Here is a 24258-nt window from a genome sequence, read left to right as displayed (position 1 = left end):
GGAGGCTGTTTGGCTCCAGATCTCTCCGTAAGCCACTCTCGCAGTGACCTGGCTGCGGATTAAGAGAGCAGCTCGAGTCCCAAGGCCACGCAGACCCGTTTGAGCAAACTCTCTTGTGCAGGCTTCTGTTTGCAGCAGTGTGTTTCTATCAAGAGCTCAGCACAGGCACACGTGTGTGTGTGTGTGTGTGTGTGTGTGTGTGTGTGTGTGGAACTATCATAAGGAAAGGTGGCAATGTCCTCAGCAAAAGAGGGCCTTTGTAGGGAAAGTGCTGGCTTTTCAAAAAAGAAACAAAACTCAGATGTGTGTTGCAAGTTTAAAAAATAAAAAACCAGACACCTGAATTGCTGTTAACGGTGGACATTGAGATATAACTCATTTAAGGGGGGGCGGATGGCATTGTTTGGACCAATCCTGAAAAGAACAATCTTAGCAGCAAAAGCTTAAACGGCCCAACAATGTCAGGAAAATTTGGAATTTAAGTCATCTTCTGAAGGACTGCATGCAATAGTTATTATTTGAACTGTTCATGTCCCCAGTCTATCCTGCCTCCCCAAATATGCGTAAGCATCCAATTGAATAATGTTCTGAGTTGAGACCAGAGGTTGGGCATTCACCCTAAAAGGCAGCATCTTCTAGAGTCACATTTTGATACTTACAGTCCCACCATTCAGGACAACTGCCATCTCAGTGGGCTGGTAGACGTTGCTTCTAAAGGGGGCGCCGGGACGGCTACCCAGGCTGCCGTTGCGAAATCCTGCAGTCCGCAAAGCTGTGTGTGGTATATTTTGGGGTGGGGAAAAAGAAAAGACAGGTAAAAGAAAGATGTTTGCATTCTGGTAATATATATAAAAAAGAACTGTATCCTGCTTCCCTTACTTGCCCACCAGTTGCCTCTAGGATGTCTGCAAGCAGGTTGACATCCTAATGGCCGCTGCGGGTGCAAATGGTAGGTGCAACCGAGTGTTGCAGCGTAAAGTGCTCCCCACCGAGGATTCCAGCCAACTCCATTCTATTTCAATCCTTGCCAGGCTTTCCACACATGCCACCTTCCAGCAACCAGACAACATTCTGTGATCACTGACCATGCCCAGTCTTCATTGGGCCATTTCTGGGCTCCGCTATACTCTTGCCTTATTTTCCCCAACTCTAAAGATTTTATGTACCTCTGCAATCCTTTGGGATCTCTGCTCCCTCCCAGAAACCTGCTGATACCTCCCCTCTTTACTACTGTTTTGATTACCTAAGGATCACCTGCACTCACATCCTAAACCTCAGAAATGAAGGGAATAATACCACCTTTGAGTATTGAAACAGAGAGCATATCCTATCTATGCCATATATTTAAAGCACATCCAAAGCACATATAAAGCACAAGATGTCCCCCAAAGAATCTACAGTTCCCAGGATGCTTTGGGGAAAGATGTGTGCTTTAAAGATGGACTGAATGCACTTCAAATGTATAATAACAATAATAATAATAAATTTTATTTATAATGTGGATCTGCCCAAATATTTCATCACATGGAAGTACAAAGACTAACAGGAAAACCTTATTCCTAAACTTCATAGATGGCAACTAGAGATGGGAAAATCTAGTGATTTCAGTTTCTCTCGGTTTCTCATTTTTCCAATCTTAAGTTTAGTTCTTCACATTTCTACATCAACTTGCTGTCCAGCCGTCCCCAAAAAACAATTGTTTACTTTTCATTTCATGAGGTTTTTTTATATTGATTTATCTCTCTTATAAAGTACCAGTTCAGAAAGCTACAAAGCTGATAAAGTTACACCACAATGAAATGAAAAGCTGATGAATTTAACGCTACAGAAAAGAGTCAAAGCAATGCAAAACATTGTGAAAGTATTTGCAGTTTCTTTTTTTTATAAAAGAAAACATCCTAATAAAAATTCATTAACATTTTATTGTGCATTTCTCCCAATCTACATCATTTTTTAATCTACCCACCTAAATCTACTTAAGCCCATTAGATAGACTCTTGTCTTCTGACTAATAAGTGATGGCTGGTGCCCATTGGGACTGGTAGGGTGGACTGCTGGAAGACCAACAATAAGGAGAGCCAGAACCAATGGCAGGCAGGGCTAGAGCCTACTTTTGTCCCATCCTCCTCCCTGCTGAACTCTACAAGGGCAACACAGAGGAGGCAGGCTGCTGGAGGGTGGTTAGAAAGAGATTGAGGCTGGCAGGGCAGAGCTCCATTCACTCTAATGGACCAGCCTCCACTGCTTTTGGGACAGCAGAGAGCAAATATTTTCCCACTTTGCTAACAGAAGTGCATGACAATCCTTCTTGTTGACTCAGAAGGAAGCCCCACTGTGCTGTCATGCCTAAATGAATGTATATAGTATTACAGATGTTTTAGAAAAGGAGGAGCTCTCAATTTTGGTCACAGCAAAAAAGATGGGTGGTCAGGCAATATTTGGTTTCTCATATCCCATTCCATTGGGAAGCTTCCAATATATTCTATATACGTAATTATTATATCGCCTTTGTGAAATAACATCTAGCAAGCTTGCTGCAATCTGCAAATTTCAATGCAGATGGTGAAAATATTGACTGACATGAAAGAATCACAAATATTCAGACTTAGGCAGATGTTGGGGAGAGGCTTTCCTATCCATGTTAATCTGAGTCAAAAACAACAAAGGGGGCAGAGGACAGACACACTTTCCAGACAGCGGTAGTGCACATTTAAATCTACCCACTGATGGGTTCAGTGCAGGTGAACAGCGATTAATCTTCCATGGAATTCTGCCAGTGGGTGCCCATTTGTAATCTGATTGGCTACTCGATGGTAGTGACCTGTAATGTGATTGGTTCCAGCAGTGTGACCAATTTTCAGTTGTTCCTGATTAGCTAGAATTTTGTGTTACTTCTGTATCAAAGGACAACGTTAACTGGACAGCCAAAAGACATTAAAATAATGGACAGCCAAGGACTGCGTACTTCACTGCTAGGCACATCAGAAGGCGTTGCACGGCAAGCCCATGGTTCACCTCTTCTGCACCTGGGCAAAAATTACACCCCAGAAGAAATCCCAGCAGCCTCTTACACTAGAAATATAAATCCTCTCTTGCTGGACCATTGAGGTGCTACTGAATAAAGAGGATTGTTTTTATTTGAGACACCACAGACTCCCTGAACTTCTGGTTTTTATTTGGTCATCCCCCTATTTCATTTCTACACATGGCAACAACTTCTCCTCCTTCACTGCCCTCTTAAACCTGTTATGGATAGTTTGGTGTTTACCGAACACATTTCTGCCTAGGAAAGCTTTCCCTGAGGTGTAACACGGTCATTTATGGAAGATCAATTTAATATTTGATGAAATGTTGCTTTTGCTGTTTTTAGAGTTTGTTCAGATAGCTTTATCATATTAAGAGAATGTGGTATCAGTGTGTGGAAACAGTCCAGTTCCATTGATTCCCCAGGCATGCACCTTCAGATGGTGGAAATGCCAGGTCTCATCCTGGCACTCAGGCAACTTCACTTGGTCGCCAGTGGCTGATAGCCAGGTGCAAAATGCGCCTGGCACCTGACTAATTTGAACACTGGTACTGATAGAGAGGCCTGGAAGGCCATGTCTGACCCCAGGACCTGAGGTTCCACATCCCAGAGCATCACTGACTAGCACTGGTTCTCCAGGGTTTCAGACACAGTTCTTCTCAAACTGGAGAAGCCGGGGATCGAACCTGGGACCTTCCAAATGCAAAGCAAATGCTCTACCACTCAGCTATGGGCCTTCATGATACTGAGTCAGACCACTGGTCCACCTAGGTCTGTATTGTCGGCACTGATGGGTCTCTAGGTCCATCTCTGAGCCCTATGTGGAGCTGCCAGGTTGAGACTCCACCTGGCACCTTCTGCATACAATGCAGATGTTCTACCACTGAGCTGCAGCCCTTCCCAAGGTGCTATATCTCTACAATCCAATATGTTAAGGAGGAGTACTAAGTTCTCATTTGTTTCTACGTAGTAAGAATTCAAAGACGATGGAAAAAAAGTAAAGCCAAGGCTTTAGAAGTCAACTTCCAAATGAACCAGAATTCAGCCATGTGACAAAATCAGCAGTCTCTCATGGGATCTGGGGTGCAGGAAAACCAGCCCCAACAAGCCAGTATCTTCAAAAGCTTTCAAAACTTGCCTGTCATCTCACTACAAACATTTTGACATGGAGCACTCCAAATTCAGAGTTGTGCTGAGGAAACAAAGATTTAAATTGGCGGTGGCTGGTTACTCGCATACTAAACAGCTGAAGAATGCCCTTGCCTCAAACCACCGAGCTGCTGACAGACCGTGCAGACAATACTGAACTAGACGGATCCCAAGATAGGTTACCACATTAAAACACATTAAACACAGCTGAAAACAACTTGTAAGGCTGCTTTTTATGTCACCAATCATTCAAAGGAAAAGAAAAGACACACTTTGTTTTTAGATAGTTGATGTGGCCTTCCAGGGGTTGTTGTACTACAACTCCCATCATCCTTAAGTGCTCGCCATGCTGTGTGGGACTAAGGAGTCGAAGTCCATTCTCATAGGGAGAAACACAGGTTGGGCATCACAGGCACCACCACCAAAACAATCACAAAAATAACAAGGCTCTAGTAACCTAATTCTAAGGGAAAGTGAACCCAGGATGAGCACTGTAACCCTGAAATTGCTCACCTAATTAGGGTGAGCAACAGGGATGGTTGGAGAGAATGCCCTAGGAACTCCAAGTTACAGGGAACCAGGCAGAGGGCCTTCTTGGTAGTGGCACCCGCCCTGTGGAACTCCCTCCCACCAGATGTCAAAGAGAAGAACAACTACCAGACTTTTAGAAGACATCTGAAGGCAGCCCTGTTTAGGGAAGCTTTTAATGTTTAACAGACTACTGTATTTTAATACTTTGTTTGAAGCCGCCCAGAGTGGCTGGGGAAACCCAGCCAGATGGGCGGGGTATAAATAACAAATTATTATTATTATTATTATTATTATTACTAGGAAGCTGCCAAGCTGTCTGTTTGGACGAAACTGTTGCTCCTGCTACATCCTTCATGTCCGAGCAGATGGGATGGAGGGTATGCCTGGATTACTGCATGTGTGTCTCTCTCCTGCGCCTGACAGGATAATCTTTTCACAGCGGGAACAGGCTCCCGGTTGATTAGCCTCGTCCCTTTAAGCTGAATTACATGGCTGTCATCCTTGGCAATCTGGGGCGGTCGCTGCAGGCCTGAGTGGCGCTCAGCTCTCAAAAAGATTGCTCCGTTGCAGACTCCGTCCCCAACCCAAGTGTCCGAAAGGTGATACGAGAAGCGAGACGCAGCTCAGTGGTACAGCACAATGCTCTGCAAGCAAATGGCCCCGTGTTTTATGACTATTACATCAGCATCCAAACTGAGTGCTGGGGGCTGCACAAGATGTACAGATCATTTCTACACCTTAGACACATGCCTGCCAACATTTCACAAGTGTAAAGAAGGAGTCTCTTACAGTACTCCTCATAAATAAGGATTGCATCCACTTGTTCTACCAGGCCTTTGGTCAGGGCGCAGCCTGACTCCCTCCTTTGGCAATCTTTACAAAACTTTAGTTTATGGTTGCCATCAATTTTGATTTTAATTAATTTTTATAATGTTTTTTATAATGTTGCACTTTTTTAGTGTTGTTAGCCGCCCTGAGCCCGGCTTCAGCTGGGGAGGGCGGGATATAAATAAAATTTATTATTATTATTATTATTGTTGTTGTTGTTGTTGTGAGCTTCCCAGAATCATCTGGGTGGCTCCTGCAGATGCTTTGTTTAGAACATGGGTAGGCAAACTAAGGCCTACCGGATCCGGGAATTAGCGTGTTTTTACATGAATGTGTGCTTTTATTTAAAATGCATCTCTGGGTTATTTTTGGGCCATAAGAATTTGTTCATTTTTCCCCCCTTCAAAATATAGTCCGGCCCCCCACAAGGTCTGAGGGACAGTGGACCGGCCCCTGCTGAAAAAGTTTGCTGACCCCTGGTTTAGAACAATATGGGTGCTGGCCACGCCAGTGTTTATGGGAGAAAATTTGTAGCCTGTTGTCCACACCAAGAGATACACACCACTGTTGTTGTTTTTTGAGGATGATGGTGCTTTTTTCCTTATACACACCAATGACAGGATGTGTTCAGATTGGAAACAGTGTTTGAAATTAGCCAGGCGCCAGGCAAATTTTGCACCTGGCTATCAGCCACTTGTGACCAAGTGAAGATGCCCAGGCGCCAGGATGGTGCCTGACATCTCCATCATCTGGTGGTGCATGTGTGGGGGCCATTGGATCTGTCCTCACACACTAATACCACATCCTGTAGAAACAGGCCGATATACATGTGGACCGTCCCTGGATAAAGTGACTTTTCTTCTTTAGGTTCCTCACGTTCTTAACCTAGCTCAAGGGTGTCATCTGAACTAGCCAGCTAATCAATTGCAGTCAGTCCATCATTTGAAAAAAAATAAGACTCTAGAGCTGCCCAGAAATGGCAATTGGACATTTCATTGTGGCCACTGCAACCTTGGTTTACGGAGCCATTTGCTGCCTAGCTTATTTATCAAGAGTTTCCAACACTGAGAAACGTTTTGTGGCTGCAGCCATGTCACTTCCATTCTCTTGTTCATTCAACCGGCAAATGCTGGGAGTTTCAAGTGGGCAAAACAGGGTATCGATAGCACATTCACAGGATTCCTGAGGTTAGGCTGTAGGAACTTCTTGAGTTCACTGTTTGGGTCTTAGCTATGGATAACCTCTTGTCAAAAAAGCACAAGGGGGAATGTAAGAACATAAGGCGGACCTGCTGGACCAGGCCAGTTGCTCATCTGGTCCAGCATCCTGTTACCCTGTTGCCCAGATGCGTCTGGGAAACCCGCAAGCAGGACCTGAGGATGAGAGGAGTCGCCCTTCCTGCGGTTCGCAGCGACTGGTATTCAATAGCATTACTGCCTTCAACCGTGGAGTATAGTCACCATGGATAGTAGCCATTGATAGGCTTATCCTCCATGAATTTGTCCAATCCTCTTAGAAACGGCACGAAACAGAAGCTGCTTAAAGCACACCCCAAATGCCGGACAAAATGTGGGAAATTGCACAAGGCACCTTCCTCACAATGGACATATTGCAGAACATATTCCAGGTCTTTCACAAATGCTGCATTTTTCTGTGATAGAAGAAAAACTGCTTTGATGACTGCAGTATTCCGGAATAGTGATAAAATGATGCAATGCGGGGGGGGGGGGGATCCCAAACAGTTATAGTGCTGCTAACGGTACATCTGGAAGGGCCCCAGGATGCTGGACTCTTGGCCTGATCCAGCAAGGCCCTGCTGATGTTCTTATTACAGCCTGAACAATGCCCTCCCAATGCCCATTACACACCCTTCAAAACTTCTCTGCCTGCTTTATGTACAGCAGGAATCCATTTATTCTGTAATAACCTGACCTGCTCTATCTTTTCCAATGCAAGGATGTGCTCATAACCAATCACAAATGTTTCCTTTTCTTTCCCTACCTTGTTAGAATATTGAACCCCACACCAGAGTTGGTTGCTCTTGCCACCCTACAGCTCAGAAACAGCATTCGGAAACATTTAGCCTCCCAAAAGTCAGTAGCACAGAGCATAAGGCAAGCTATCCTAGCTGTAGCATATAACTTGGTCACAGAATTTGAGGAGGGGGAAAGTGTTATACTCTAAGGAAACATAAAAACCCACAAAATATGCTATGATGTGACTGCATTTGGAATATGTTGCAAAATTCTGGTCACCTCACCTCAAAAGCCGTGTTTGAAATTAGCCAGGCGCCAGGCGCATTTTGCTTTCAACCACTTGTGACAAAGCGAAGATGCCTGGGTGCCAGGATGGCACTTGACATCTCCACCATCTGGGGATCATTGGATCTGGACTGTTTTCACATACTCCTACCCCATCCTGTAGAATTCCATCAGTTATATTTCATCTGCACTATCGGAATGAGTCTCTGGAACCAAATTGCTTTTTCTGTGCAGCCTGAGCAGGAGCAGTCACCATTAAGAAAAGGAGGTTGGAATAGGCCAATATATATGTGGGCTGTCCCTGGATCAATTGACTTTTCTTCTCCGAGTTCTCAAAGCTCTTTTCTTTCTTTTTTTTGGAATATTTTTTATTAGGAATTTCAACATAACAATTTATCAAAAACATATCAACTTCCTTTCCCCACATTTTCCCCCTCCCCCCTCCCCAAAAAAGAAAAACCCACCCACTCCCCCCCAGACTTCCCTCAGCTCCTTTCTCTGGTTTTTCAGCACATGTTGTTCTCTGCATATTATAGAATTGTAAAGATCCTTAATTTATCTATCTATATATTACCAATAAGAAGTTTGTAAATGTTTATTCAAAACCTGCCAAGGAGTCCAGTTCATTTTGTTGTTTCTTTAAGTACTTTGTAAAAGGTTCCCATTCTTCTTTAAGGAGTTCTCAAAGCTCTTAACCTAGCTCAAGGTTGTCATCTGAACTAGTCAGATGTTTAATCAATCACAGTCAGTCCATCATTTGAAAAATAAAGACTTTAGAGCCATCTTGCCCCCAAATAGCAACTAGATAATCCATTTTGCAGACGGCAACTTTGGTTTACGGAGTCATCTGCTGCCTAGCTTATATATCAGAGTTTCCAACATTGCTTGTTATTCTAACACACCAGGAACAGCCACACCAGCGGCAACCGGCAGAATTGTCTCACCCAACTAGATGCCGTCTCAGTGATCACTACAGGTGAACTATAAATATTATGCACCCACCACCCATTTAACTACAAAAATGTAAGTTCTAGTGGATCTGCAACATCCCTTAGTTCTCCTCCAAAGACCATGATGGAGACCTTTGGAGCATGTGGTCAAATAGGCCCTCTCCGCGCCTCAAAACTTGCCACCACAATTTCCTTTCCACAGAACGCGTTCCCGCCTGCCAAATACATCTTTATTATAATGCCCTCAATATGGGATGGGTAACCTGTGGCCAACCAAATGTTGCTGGACTCCAACTCTCCCTCAGTCCTAGACAGCACAGCCGATGGGCAGGGATGATGGGAATTGTAGTCCCTTCAACAATTTCGAAGGCTGCGGGAGACCCATCCCTGCCCTGCAAAGAACACATTGTGGTTTAAGTGTCTTACCTGCATTATGCTCATCCATCGAAAAGGCTTTGTTTTCCATGTAGCTCCGCGGAAGCTGCAGGTCATCCTCAAAAGCAGTCTCCCGCATCCGCGGTTGCGAAGTATCAAAATAATTAGGTGTGTTTTCCTGCTGGGATGGAAGGATGGAGCAGTGAACCTCCGGGATAGCGTGGAAGATCACGAAGACCCAACCACTAGACACCAGTGCTATTGCCAGAGTGGGGTCACTCCATTGGTCTCTTCTCCTCAGTTCGTTATTACCATACAGGTACATAGTCAGCCAAGCAACCCAAAGGAGGATTGAGAAAAAGCTGGTTAGAATGAGGCACACGCCGTTCTTCTTCCATTTCTTAAACTTCCCGCACACTGTGAAGAAAGAAAAGCCCAAGGCCAGCACCATCAGAAACATAACGTAGATGGAAGCCATCGCGAAATCCATCGGCTCGTAACGGCAGGCCTGTTTCCCGTCCCGCACGACTGTCAGTATCATCCACTCTGCTGCAATAATGACTTGGACCAGCGCGAAGCAGACGGCGACGCCGGCCAGCTGCCACCCAGACGGGCTCTTGCCGTGCCGGACGAGTTTCCGTAGCCTCCAGGCTTGGACAAGCAAACACGAGAAGCAGAGCGCAAAGAGGACCCCCCAGGCAAAACGGCGGACCGAGCAGATGGTCTCATCCTCCTGGATGATGAAGGCAAAGGCCAACCCGAAGAGGCCCAGGGTCCCGAAGAGGAAGAGGAAGTGGACCCCCAGCGGACTCTTCTTCTCTTTTTCCTTGATGAACGGCAACCTTGCCAGCAAGATCAGCATGAGGAGCAGCGTCGTCAAGACTCCAGCTCCGGCCACCGCCTCCACGACGATCCCCCAGATGGCATCCAGGTCACACAGGTAGACATACTGAGGGAAAAGGTCCAGGCCACACCCTCTGGAGGTACTGGAATTCTCCGACGATCCGTAGCCCACCACAAAGAGGAGGAGGAGGAGGGCCACAGTTGGGAAGGGGGTCATTTTTCCTGCCTGAAACCAAAGAAGGCGAGGAGATACAAAGAAGAATGTTCCATTATGTTCCATTTCCAGGTGGAGCTAACATGATAGAATGCTTCCCTCATACCAAATAATAATTCCTGAGCAGGCTAGAACTCTGACCTGCTTTGCTTGTTACATATAGATCACAGTACAGTGGTACCTCAGGTTACAGACGCTTCAGGTTACAGACTCCGCTAACCCAGAAATAGTACCTCAGGTTAAGAACTTTGCTTCAGAATGAGAACAGAAATCGTGCTCTGGTGGCACGGCCCCATTAGCTAAAGTAGTGCTTCAGGTTAAGAACAGTTTCAGGTTAAGAACGGACCTCCAGAACGAATTAAGTACTTAACCCGAGGTACCATTGTATTGGCACTGGGTTTTAATTTTTTTTTTTTTATAGATATCCAGTTGTTTTATGCATGATTTTTCTGAATGTTGAAATCACTTTGAGAGGCTTCGCAGGAAGCAGTTCACAAATGAAACGAGAAACAATACATTATTAGTTAGTTATAACTAACTAATAATGTATTGTTATTAATACTTGTATAATAATAATAATGGGTTGTTATTAACTGTTCCATGGGCCTTCTGGCAGTTCCCTCAGGATGAGAAGTGAAGTTACAGGCAGAGGGCCTTTTCGGTATTGGTGCCCTTCCTGTGGAACATCCTCCTGTCAGATGTCAAGGAAATAAACAACTATCTGACTTTTAGAAGACATCTGAAGAAAGTCCTGTATAGGGAGGTTTTTAATCTTTGATGTTTTGCTCCATGTTTATATTATGTTGGAAGTTGCCCAGAGTGGCTGGGGCTACCCTGTCGGATGGGCACCGTATAAGTAATAAAAGTACTACTACTACTAAGCAATGATAATGATTATTTTTGCTATTATTGAACCAAGCAGCATTCAGAAAAGTGAGCACGCAATATGTGGCCAAAAGAACTAAAGAGTCCAGACCGAGACACACAGCTGGGCCACCTGCTCTTTTGAGATAAACTACAATTCCCAGAATTCTTTGAGAGAAAGAATGTGCTTTGAAGGTATAGTGTGGGTGTAGCCCAGCAATGGGGAACCATTTTTCCCCAGAGAGCTTCACTGTCTTCTGGGCAACCATCTTGGGTGGATGGGGTACTTGCCAGTGATGGGTGGTGCCAGAGACAGAACTGAGCAGTGTAATGCATGTAAATGTTAGTTTGTACAGTTGGCTAGTTTCTGCACACATCTCTCTCTAGCCGCCATCCAGGCAAGCAGATGAGCATTATAAGAGTTCAATTCCAGCCATGCAAAAACACCCAAGGAGGGTGTGAAGCAAGGCTAGTCAGGGGTGTGAAATGGGGGGAAATCCCAAGGGCCGGGGTTTCAGCTGCTGCATTTGGTCCCTGGGACCCAAGGTCTGTCTCTCCCCCTCCCCACAAGACAGGCCTTTGGTCTGACCCAACAGGGTTCTCCTCACTCTCTTTAACGTTATCAGCGTAAGCTCTACCCAGCAAGCCGCACCAATGACCCAATCAGGTATATTTAACTTTTAAATAAAGGAGAAAATTTGTACGGTACTCAGCGCATCCAACAATGCATTGATTCATGGAAAGCCGTGCGGAGAAGCAATTCCAATCGGCACGGATGTTTGAAAGAGATGTGATAAACAGCCTTTTAGAGCAAACGTCAGATGATCAGAACTTGCACTCCCCCCCCCCCCACTGCCTTTGGCTCCGGGTGTGCAATTATTCTGCGCTAGTTGTTTTGCTTCAGTGTTGCCCAAACAAGTAATGAGCGAGGGTTTCAAGGCAGCTCACTCTTTCCAAGAGGTTTCTCCTTCATTTTTCTGGATATTTTATTCATGTCATGTACCCCCCATGTGATCGAGCTATTCTAGGACAAGTCTGTTTCCCGAGAGATCACGCAGCATGGATAACCACTCAGAGTCAGCCTCAAGTTGTATTTCATTTCCTCTTTCCACTGAGATAGGGCTGGGCAGGGTAGAAAATCCCCTTTATGCCATAAAGGAGACAACTGGCAGGGCGAGCGAGTGTGAAACGGCCTCCCCCATTGAAAAGGTTGGGTAGTAGCAGCTGACAGGAAACACCTTCTCTGCCCAAGACACTGTACAGCTTTGCCCCGTGAGAACAGACTAGACTGGGCTGGTTCAGAGGCTATTTCAGCTCGAGGGTTGCATCCTATTGTGTGTAACTTTCCGAGGGCTCCAAAGGCAGGAGGAGGCAGAGTAACAGAAGTGATTTTGTGCAATTGGCTACATTTGAGCCAAGCAGAAGCCAGAGATTTGTGCATTTGCTTTTCCCCATTTCCCATGCCAGGCAATCAAATGGCATCATGGGCTACCTTTGAAGCTGACTCGGAAACTACAACTAATCCAGAATGCAACATCTGGTGACTGGTAGCGGCCGCCAAGACCACATAACACCGGTCCTAAAAGATCTACATTGGCTCCCAGTACGTTTCCAAGCACAATTCAAAGTGTTGGTGCTGACCTTTAAAGCCCTAAATGGCCTCGGCCCAGTATACCTGAAGGAGCATCTCCACCCCCCATCATTCAGCCCAGACACTGAGGTCCAGCTCCAAGGGCCTTCTGGAGGTTCCCTCACTGCGAGAAGTAACCAAGTACATGGCCTTAGCAGTAGTGGCGACCATGTAACACCCTCCCATCAGATGTCAAGGAGATGAGAAACTACACAACTTTTAGAAGACATATGAAAGCAGCCCTGTATCAGGAAGTTTTTAATGTCTGATGTTTTATGATGGCATGGAGGACTGCATTAAACACCCAGCCAGGATGCTGGACTAGATGGGCCAATAGAATGTGGCCCCTGGAAAGTTTTAAGCTGTTTTAGGTGCCAGATCAGGTTGCTCCAATCTTCCAGATTGACTGGGGCAAATTCAGTTCTTTTCTACAGTTCCTCATAGCACCATCAATATTCTAGCCACCCAGGGACTCAAAGGCCTGGAATCACCTCTGCAGAGCTACTGCAAAAACCTAACTCTGCCCCTTGAAGCAGATTTCTCTTCCCTGCTGCAGCTCCAGAAGCAAAAGCAGACCCTGCCACGTGCCACAGAGTTGCTGCCGAGTCGGATTTCTGCCCAATCTTTCCCCGCCAGATCCAAGGAATAAGCTGCATTGACTGATAACGGAACAAATGACAGCTGAGCGGCGATCAGGCGGACGAAGATACGTGGCTGCAGAGCAATAATTAATAATGGCAATGTGCTTTGCATGCAGAACTGCCACGATGGTTTTCTCTTAGTCTGCACAACGCTGCACGAGAGAGAGAAAGCTCTACACTTCGGCTGCTAAGAGGAATTATGACCCTGTTCGGGGACATGGAGAGGTGGAGTAAAAAATGTATTTTTAGAAGATGGAAGGGCTGGATCTGAATCCTAGTTGGAGAGATGGCACTGTGGCCAAGGATAGGTAAGTCACTCAACCATTGAAGGCTACTGCAGGCTTTCTCCTTATTTTCGGCTATTGCATATTCAAATCTATCTCTGCAATCATAAGGGCTAGCAAGTCACATCCGATCTACAAAGCAAAGGGGTGGGGAGGAGCTTAACAAAGACCAAGGGTTGGTCTGAATCTGATTCCACCCCTGCCCTGCAGCTTTGGTACCTTCCAGCAGCCTATCGGTCAGTTTAACAATCTTCCCCGATTGCCCTGGACTCCCCCAAAAAGGGAGGACCACACTGGCAAGCACCTGGGTGGTCACCAAAGATAGGATGGTGGGCTGCAGTCCAATTGGGGGTTCATAACTCTTGGAAGTTTGGTAAATATATTGCAGGGGTGTGCAGAGAGAAATAGTCTAGTAAGACTGCTTGTCAGAAGAACCAATACAACTTAAAAGTTTATTACGCATGGAGAACAAAGCCATTCTAAGTTTGACAATATGACCAAGATGCAGCCAAGAATTTAAGACTAGCACATGCTGCTACTGGCTGAACTTGGAGAAGAAGCAGGAGGAAGGCAAAGCCTGAAAGGAAGGGATCTACTTCACCCTCCTACCCCACTGGTTCAGGTAACTTATTGCAAGGGTTGTTGCTTGACTCCCAACAATAGCAAGACACTATGCTTGGTCCCCATCAGGGATGGAGAAACTTGCAGGCCTCCAGATGTCACTGGACTACAACTCATCCTGCCTCTGGCCATGCTGGCTGAGGCTGATGGGAATTGGCAGTCCAACAGCACCCAGAAAGCACTGGGTTCCCTTATTCCTGCTCTGGGTCATAGTGCCTTGCTTAGACTATCAGGTCAGACTACTGGTCCACCTAGCCCAGTAGCGTGAAATCTCCAGGGTCCTGAGCACAGGTCTTTCCTATCACCGGTTACCTGGTCCTTTTTAAACTGGAGATGCTGAGGATTGAACTGAGACCTTCTGTGTGAACAGTCAAGTGTCCTGCCAACATCTCTATCATTGCATAGATGTATAGCAACACTTTTACTTCAGCCAAACCTCATCACAGAAACCGGCTTTGAAAGCAAGGGCTCACCTCACTGGAAATACACAAAGGATAAAGAGTGCCTCTGAGCATGTAGCTCTCAGCACCAAGCAAGCAATCTTTTGCCCAGGCCTCTCATATTAGGGAATGGTTTCCTGAGTCAGAGGCCATGAGGGCCAGTCTGCTTAGCTTTGCAAATGTGCTAGCAGTCTGACTGCTGTTTGATTGCAGGCTTTGTTCCATTTACAACAGGAGTGGGAAGACCTCAGGCCTGGGGCTCAAAAGTGGACCCCTGGCCCTTAAAAGGTCTGTGTCTGTATTTGGAATTGTTTTAAAGACGTTTCATTGCTTGCTATTGGCCACCCCGTCTCCTTCAGGCAAGAAAACAGATTTAATAAAGAATGGTCAACAACAAAAATCACTGAGGGATTACTAGATTTTGTAGCAAGATAACCTCTGCGTTAAGGGACGCGGGTGGCGCTGTGAGTTAAACCACAGAGCCTAGGACTTGCCGATCAGAAGGTCGGCGGTTCGAATCCCCGCGACGGGGTGAGCTCCCGTTGCTCGGTCCCTGCTCCTGCCAACCTAGCAGTTTGAAAGCACGTCAAAGTGCAAGTAGATAAATAGGTACCGCTCCGGCGGGAAGGTAAACGGCATTTCCGTGTGCTGCTCTGGTTCGCCAGAAGCGGCTTAGTCATGCTGGCCACATGACTCGGAAGCTGTACGCCAGCTCCCTCGGCCAATAAAGTGAGATGAGCACGGCAACCACAGAGTCAGTCACAACTGGACCTAATGGTCAGGGTTCCCTTTACCTTTACCTTTAACCTCTGCATTGGATCTCTTCCGTTAACCCAAGAATGTAAGGATGTATTTGAAGCTGCATCCTTCTTCCCTTGCTTTGTGGATTTTATTTATTTGTTTTCAAAAGAAGCATCCCTCTGGGCTTCATCAGGAAAATAAATCACTGCAGACACAGATGGGCATGGCAAGGGCACCCTATGCCACCACCCGGATTTTCATGGGTCCGGCCCTTCACTGCAGCTTGACAAGACTGCCAGTGTAATAAGTGCATCGGTTCAACACAGAGGAAATCCTGTTATCCCCCTGGATAAACAAGTGTAAATAAGAGAGCTTGTGCGGAGAAGTCACGGCTTGTTTTTTAAGGGTGGAGAAGAGGCAAGCGCCACCCACTTACTAAGCAATAATAAACAGATCCAGCTGCAAAGGGGTCCTCGCCTGCCAAAAAGCTCTGCTCTCTCCTAGCCCAACTTCCCACCTCCAATGCAAGCTCTGCAAACGGAATATGCCAGATCCATCGTTCACTTTAGCATCGGACCCTGGGGGCTCCTATGCACCCCTTCCACACACACACACACAGCTCCAAGGCTAAACAGAGCCCAGAGGGAGAGAAGAGGCTGGCAGAAGGATATCTCCTCCCCCATCAATAACCCTGTATACATAACATAGATTTAAAACACACGTGTCTCAAATAATTCTGGGAACTGTAGTTCACCCCTCACAGAGAGCTACAACTCTCAGCCCCCTTAGCAAACTGCAGTTCCTGGGATTCTGGGGCAGGGGGCGGGACTTTAAGTGCATGAGGTCATAGTCAACTTCTGCCCGAAATTAACGGCTGTGGCTAACGAGGGCCCATTCATTTCAGCTGAGTAAAATGCTGGTTGACTCCAACCCACAGCATGTAAGCAATGTGAGATTTATCTTAAGCAGCCCTCTCTGTAAGTGGCTGCTCAGATCAGTGCCGAAACTGGGATAGACAAATGAACAATGATCTCACTCTCCCCACCACAGCACATAAACAGTGTGTGTTGCATCAACATCCCCCGCCCCCCCCCCGCGCTTAATCCCCTCTGGGTGACACCTACCCCCTCCAATTCTCTATCCCATCATCTCAGTCTCATCTGCCATTTTTCTCCAGCCGCTGGCATGCAGACACCCCCAGCAGATCTCCCCCATCATTCAACCCCCTATCAATCACCCCTAATGCTGGATGCAGCCCCCTGCCCCTCCCCCCTCTTCCCTGACTGCCCTATATCCAGCCTAATCCCCCACCCAGTCTCAGCTCCAGACTGCCCGTCTGCTATGGAGCTAATTCTCCATCTCTCTCTAGAGAAGCCGCGGCACTGTGGTCCTAATAATGAAACTTTGCATTTAAGCCCCCACTCCCCCTGCCCCGCCACCGCTGCAAAGATCAATAGCATGTCAGTTCCATCTGGGCTAAGGGGGTGGGGGGTGGGATCAGAGCTGTCAATCTGCCGCAGCTGTGGACCAAGGGAGCTTTGCCGAGTTCTTTGCATATACCGGTAAACACACTGCATCAAGAGCCGGAGTGTGTAGCGTGTCAGACCAGGACCAGGGGGAGACCAGGGTTCCAGAGCCTGGATAGCTCAGTTGGTTAGACTAGAGCATGGTGCTAATAACGCCAAGGTTGCAGGTTCAATCCCCGTATGGGACAGCTGCATATTCCTGCATTGCAGGGAGTTGGACTTCATCAGGGTTTCCCAAACCTGGGTCTCCAGCTGTTTTCGGACTACAGTTCCTATCATCCCTGACCAAGCTAGGGATGATGGGAATTGTAGTGCAACAACAGCTGAAGACCAAAGTTTGGGAAACCCAGGACTAGATGAGTCCCTTCCACCTCTACAATTCTATGTAATCCTCACCTGGCCCTGAAGCCAGTTGCTGTGTCTCAGTCTAGCCTACTTCACAGGGTTGTTGTGAGGATAAAATAGGGGTGAAGGGAACCAGGTACATCAGCTCGTGCTCCTTGGAAGAAGGCAGGGTATAAATGCAAGCCAATAACTGTGTAGCAACAACTGAACAAGCATGACTTGTCAAAAGCAGCTGCCCCAGTTCTCCAGGCCCCTCGCTCTTCACACCCATTCTTGAGCTCAGCACGAGATTTTGATTATCTTGGAATATGCGTAATCCTCCTGGGGCAAAGAAAGAGTTCTGCACAACCATAAAGCTTGCACATTGGCACAGGTCCAAAAGGTGCATCTCAAATGCTCTTCGAGACCCAGATGTCAGAACATATTGAACATCCAGGCTTAGCAACCTTTTTCAGACCCAACCTTTTTGCATTCCCTTCTGGGGGCCACACATCTGTGATTGGCAGGATCAGAGGCTAAAGTCGGTGGGGAGCAACACAATTTACCTTTGCACAGCAGCCCATTTCAAACTTGCCCTCCTCTGTCCTCCATCCAAGCAGTCAGGAAGCATGACCAAACTGCAAAGGCCTCATTGCAGAGGGTTGGACTAGATGACCCCTGGGGTCATTTCCAATGCTACAATTCTATGACTCTACATTCCAGGGAGGGGAAAGCGTGGCCTGGGTGGGGTGTGGCCTGAGCAGAGCTTCAAGGACCAGGTAGAGAGGTCTGGAGGGCCACATCTGGCTTCTGGGCTGGAGGTTCCTCACCTCTGTTTAGGACCCTGGTCCACGCAGAGCAGAGGGGGGAGTATTGCCAGTTCACAGGCATAGGCAAACTCTGGCCCTCCAGATGTTTGGGACTAGAACTCCCATCATCCCTAGCTAACAGGACCAGTGGTCAGGGATGATGGGAATTGTAGTCCCAAACATCTGGAGGGCCGGAGTTTGCCTATGCCTGCTTTTAAGCTTGCATTCAGATCAGCTGCACCAGCCAGGGGTTCCCTTATTTCCCAGCTAGCAAAGAGCAAGAACAGCCACTAACGCACCCCCAAAAATCTGCATGAAGTGGGGGGGGGAGTTGATTGACACTCTTTCATCTTGACCCCTTCCTTGTGTCTAAGGGAACAGAAAGAAAGGAAAGGAAAGTCCATATGCAAGTTCCTGGCTACCAGCCCTGATTCTATGTCCTACCTCCACCAGTCTGCCTCTGAATGCTATTTGCTTGGAATTGCAAGCAGGGAGAGTTGTGCACAGCTCCTGTGCTTGGAGGCTTTTGGATGGCCACTGTGAGAACAGGATGCTAGATGAGATACAGCAGCACCCTTAGGGGTTTCTTCAAAGATCTGCCCAATCCAAACCCATATTTTAGCTCCCTCTCCATCCCATGCCCATGACTTCGGTTCTGCAGCAAGATACAGGCTGCAGTCCTAAACTCACTCTCCTTGGAGTACTTCAGAGCAGGCAAGCAAAGGACTATGCTGATGTCGTATATTAGCGAGTACAAAGCAAGAGAGGTAGCGCAGCATAGTGGTTGGAGGAACTTAGACCTGGTCTCAAAGCCAGCTAACACATACACACAGCTTAGCCCCACTAATCTCACAAAGGCACCCACGTGCTGGTGGAGGGGGGGGCACACATACCCCCTCTCCCAGGTCTCCTCCACCCCCATCCCAGCCTCAAGAAGAGCAGAACAAAAAAGCCCGACAGATACCTTCCCTCTTTCTATTTGACCTTTAATTCCAGTGCTGCAGTTAGGCAGTTTTAGGCTCTAGAAAATTTCCCACCCTCTCTATGGCAAGATGCAATACTTCCAAAAACAAACAAACAAAAACAAAAACACCAAGCATGGAAGGGGGGTGCTTCCTGCTTGTTCTGCAGCGTGGGGCATCAGGCCTCTACCCTCAAGTCCAGCCCCAAACAGCACCTGATTAGTTCTCGGTTTGCTTATAGATGCAAAGAATATTCTCTATCCACCTCTCCAATAAAGCATTAACAGAAAGTAAGGAGGCATGGAGAACAAACCTAGCTGCTTCCTCCCCCCTCCCTCCCCCAGCCAGGAAAGGGAGGTCAATGCACCACATTTTGCAGAGAGAGTTTTCTGCCTCTCTGGCTGGGCTAGGCATCCCCTCCACCCACAGCTTATTAGGGAAAGGTTCAGCTCAGCGGCACAGCATATGTTTTACAGGCAGAAAGTCCCAGGATTCAATCCCTGGCATCTCCAGATAGGGCTGGAGAGAGAGAGAGAAATCCCATGTCTGAAATCCTGGCAAGTAACTGTGCTAGATGGTCTGGTAAAAGGTAGCTTTCTTAAGCACCTTGAACTCAACCCTGTTCCTCTCCCAAGACTTCTTTCCCCATTTGGCTCCCCTTAGGAGTAAGGTTTAACAATGCTCCCATAACAAACAAACAAACAAACAAACAAACAAGAGCACAATCTCCCCCTTCCAAACAAGCTAGCCAAAGTTCTCTCCTGAGCTCAGCAAATGTGAGCATATATATTTATACACTGCTCTCTTATGCTCTGTGAGTAATAACCTCAAGAATGACTCTCAACTCTCCAGTAAGTTCTGAACTCCCCTAAACAACAGCTCCAAAGAATCACCCCTTACTTACTCCCCCGTTTTGTTTAGCCAAAACAATGCAATGCGGTAACGCAGAACAACCTCGTCAAATAGTTTAAGGGGTTTGGGATGTGCATGTGGCAACTTTAGATACGCGCGCGCGCACACGTACATATTGCACCAGGCTGTAACAGAAAGGCTTACAATCCTACCACCCGCAGTTTACTTGGAAGTTACGTTTCTCTGAATTCCCTGGAACTGAAGTCCCAATAAATTGCCTGCAGACCCCGCCGGGTCTTTTATGGCACCGCCCCCACCCCCCGCGTATCTCTAGCGTCTCGGTTGTGGGTCTACACACGATACCATGGGGGGGACGACCCACATCACTTCCATGATTCCCAAAACTCCACACAAGTTATGCAAGACTTCTTCATCCAGTAAAAAAAAAACACGTTAGGGGTCGGGGGAAAGAAAACCCACCATTCCCCATACGCACGTGTACGCCACCTTTTTAATTCTCCGGAGATGTTCCCACGTTACATCCAATGAGCGCACAGATCCGTGCCCGCAAACGTTGGAACTGGACCTTCATGCGGAAGGTTGCGGGAATGTACAGTCCGCGTCCACCTTCCAGGAGCCGGGCAAGCGCACGCCAGTACCGGTGCAGAGACAGCTGTGCCTGGTGTAACGTGTGAACTGCCCGTGCCCCGCCCCACCTTTCCCCTCCCCCCTCACACACTTTTTCTCCGAGGGCCGGCTTCAAGAGCAACTTGCAAAGCGCCGCTGCACGTGTCCGGAGGAGAGATTCCCCTTTTCTCCCGCCTCCCCACGTTTTCTATCACGTCGCCTCTTCTCACGAGACGCAGGGTCCCGTGTCATCCCGTTCACCCACCTCCCCACCGCGGTGCCTCTCTCACCCTTGGCCGGCCGGCCGGCTGGCTGCCTCCTTCCTTCCTTGGGAGTAGCCGGATGGCGAGGCGCAGGAGCCGAGGCACACAAGCCCGAGCGCAGGGTCACATTCGCGGCTGGGGCGCGGGGAGCGGAGCGCTCAGCAGACCCGTCCGCGGCGCCGCCGCCGCCTCCCCAGCAGCTGCAGCAACATGCACGGCCAGCCCCCCGGCCCGGCTCATGGGGAAGAGAGGAGGAGGAGCAGCAGCGAAGGCGCCAGGGGGGCGCCCTCCGGGCAGCCGCCGCGCGCAGGACACCCTGGGCAGCCCCGACCGTGCGTCCTGGCCACCGCGCCTCGCTCGCCGCCTGCTCCGCGTCTGAGCCGCCTGCGCCCCGCCGGGCGCGCCGTCCAAGCTGCCCCGCCCCGGCCAAGCGCCGCCTCCGACACCGCCTCCTCTCGCCTCGCTCCTGGGAGGCCTCTCGCGGCCCACAGCGCCCCCCGAGCCGCGCGCGGGTGGGAAAGGGAACAGGCGCCGCGCCGGATTCATGGAACGGCCACTCCGGAGCAGGAGGGTTGGACGGGGAGGGGACTTGGCTGGCTGGCTGGTTTGTATTTCCCGCCGGAAAGATGCGCCTTCAGAGCCGCGTGCCATCCGAAGGAAGGCCTATTGTTGGACTTAATGGGCCTCACTCCCAGGTAAGTATAGTTAGGAACTGCAGCCCTCCGCCCCCCTTCTTTTATGTGATGCGCCTTTCCCTTTTACATTGGGAACTCTCCGCTCATTGAGATGATTCCCAAGGGGGTGAGGCTTTCCTTTAACTGACTTTTCCGATAGGATCTCCTTTGTTCTGGCAAAATACAGGACGGGGTGGGGTGGAGCGGTTGGGGGGCATTCCATCGCCCATCTGAAGTGACTTCAGACAGAGCAATCCATTACCATCTATTGCAGCCTAACAGGATGGCCCCTCTGGAATTTGTCACACGTACACGTGTGCACACACATACACGTGAATTTGTAAATCTTTCTGCGCTTGGCTACCCTGACCCATGACTTTTCACGCATCCTTTCAAACACATGCATTTGGAGATGATCCCTAACTTGGGGGGGGGGGGAGAGAGAGAGAGAGAGAGAAAGAAACAAACAGAGAAGACCTGGAATACAGGACAAAACTCTTATCAATACAGGGCTTAGCATTTTTCAGCAGCAACAGGGCAGGTGTCCTTTGAGGTCCCTCTCAACTCTGTTGTTGCAATGAAAAGAGTAGCAACAAAAAAGGTAAAAGAGAATTCATGACATGTAGCTCCGGAGTCATTACATACTAAGCAGATGAATCAATAAAGAATTATAAAAGTTTTGATGGAGATGAAAATGAGAAACCAATGTAATCAAGCCTAGTAAATAGCAAAGTGATGGTGGTGATCAATAAATGCAAAACAAAGGATCGTTGGGATGGCTTTGCAGGATGTGAATCTGGGTTCTTTACACCAGTTTGTTGTATTTGGAAACCTTGATCTGTTACTGTTCTGCCTCAGCAAACATTGAAAGTCGCTACCACGTTTTAAAATCCTTACGAAAGACAAAGGCTGTAGGAAAACGTTATTTGAAAACAGCAGAACCCAAAGTAGAACTGTTGAAAAGAGAAGAAACTGTAGCAACACCAAAGCTCAAGTTGGTTACATCCAACTTGAAGTGTGTTTGTGTGTGCCTGACTTTATTTTCATATGCCGAACATGATCCTTTGGAGGTGGCAGGTTGAGAAAATACTCAGGTGGCCGTCTCAGGTTCTGGACAGGTCTGTATGGCAGCCCTTTAGGTAGAACAGTTTTCAGAGTCTCTATCTATCTATCCATCTATCTAATTGTTTTATTTGATTTTCAAAAGTATAAACATATTACAAACAACAGTTCCAAATCCAAATATGGAGATTGCTCTGAATTTCCTAACTTTCCCCCATCCCTTTCATGGGTCCTGATATTAATATTTACAACTGCATATCAATATTTATCCAAACTTTTATCCTTCTAAATTATCCATACTTTCCATTACTTTACAAGTGTGGTTAAAATCCTGCTAATGTTTTAATCTGCTTGCAGTGGTCTCGTAAGTAAATTATAAACTTTTCCCAATCTTTTAAAAGTTATTGTCTTCTAGATTCCTGAGCTTCCCAGTTAATTTTGCCATTTCGGCATAGTCCATCATCTTGATTTGCCATTCTTCTCTGGTCGGGGATGTCTCTTTCTTCCATCTCTGGGCTAGTAGTATCTGTGCGACTGTTGTCGCATACATGAACAGTCTTTTCTGGTCTGGAAGAAGCGGACCATTTGGATCCCTTCCAATCGGGATTCAGGCCTCATCACGGGACTGAAACTGCCTTGGTCGCACTGGTTGATGATCTCCGGCGGGCTAGGGACAAAGGTGAGAGCTGTTTCCTAGTTCTGCTGGATCTCTCAGCGGCGTTTGATACCATCGACCATAACATCCTTCTGGACCGTCTTGAGGGGCTGGGAGCTGGGGGCACTGTCATACAGTGGTTCCGCTCCTTCCTCCTGGGCCGTGTTCAGAAAGTGGTGGTGGGGGATGAGTGTTCAGACCCTTGGGCTCTCACTTGTGGGGTGCCTCAGGGTTCTGTCCTCTCCCCCATGCTTTTTAATATCTATATGAAGCCGCTGGGAGAGATCATCAGGGGGTTTGGACTGGGTGTTCATCAGTATGCAGATGACACCCAGCTCTACCTCTCCTTTAAATCAGAACCAGTGAAGGCGGTGAAGGTCCTGTGTGAGTGTCTGGAGGCGGTTGGAGGATGGATGGCGGCAAACAGATTGAGGTTGAATCCTGACAAGACAGAAGTACTGTTTCTGGGGGACAGGAGGCGGGCAGGTGTGGGGGATTCCCTGGTCCTGAATGGGGTAACCGTGCCCCTGAAGGACCAGGTGCGCAGCCTGGGAGTCATTTTGGACTCACAGCTGTCCATGGAGGCACAGGTTAAATCCGTGTCCAGGGCAGCTGTGTACCAGCTCCATCTGGTACGTAGGTTGAGACCCTATCTGCCCGCGGACTGCCTCGCCAGAGTGGTGCATGCTCTGGTTATCTCCCGCTTGGACTACTGCAATGCGCTCTACGTGGGGCTACCTTTGAAGGTGACCCGGAAACTACAACTAATCCAGAATGCAGCAGCCAGACTGGTGACTGGGAACAGCCGCCGAGACCATATAACACCGGTCTTGAAAGACCTACATTGGCTCCCAGTACGTTTCCGAGCACAATTCAAAGTGTTGGTGCTGACCTTTAAAGCCCTAAACGGCCTCGGTCCAGTATACCTGAAGGAGCGTCTCCACCTCCATCGTTCTACCCGGACACTGAGGTCCAGCACCGAGGGCCTTCTGGCGGTTCCCTCACTGCGAGAAGCCAAGTTACAGGGAACCAGGCAGAGGGCCTTCTCGGTAGTGGTGCCCTCCCTGTGGAACGCCCTCCCACCAGATGTCAAAGAGAACAACAACT

General features: G+C 48.0%; 2 protein-coding genes across 2 annotated transcripts in view; one reads left to right on the top strand and one right to left on the bottom strand.

The window, feature by feature from the left end:
* GPRC5B (G protein-coupled receptor class C group 5 member B) overlaps positions 1–21125 on the bottom strand; it is a 28927-nt gene extending 7802 nt beyond the window's left edge. The window contains exons 1-3 of the mRNA XM_080981182.1: positions 20788–21125; positions 9171–10188; positions 660–772 (exon numbers count right to left, since the gene is read on the bottom strand). Coding sequence (XP_080837308.1) covers positions 660–772; positions 9171–10179 — 1122 coding nt within the window. The 5' untranslated portion in view covers positions 10180–10188; positions 20788–21125. The remainder of the gene's footprint in view (positions 1–659; positions 773–9170; positions 10189–20787) is intronic.
* LOC308462972 (acyl-coenzyme A synthetase ACSM3, mitochondrial-like) overlaps positions 1–24258 on the top strand; it is a 313063-nt gene that overhangs the window by 25622 nt on the left and 263183 nt on the right. The gene's annotated exons all lie outside the window — the stretch shown is intronic.

This window comes from Podarcis pityusensis (genome assembly GCF_964106645.2).
Source record: "Podarcis pityusensis genome assembly, chromosome: 14".
In the NCBI taxonomy this organism is placed as follows: Eukaryota; Metazoa; Chordata; class Lepidosauria; order Squamata; family Lacertidae; genus Podarcis; species Podarcis pityusensis.
The sequence above is the reverse complement of the archived record's forward strand: the minus strand, read 5'-3'. Positions and strand labels throughout refer to the sequence as shown.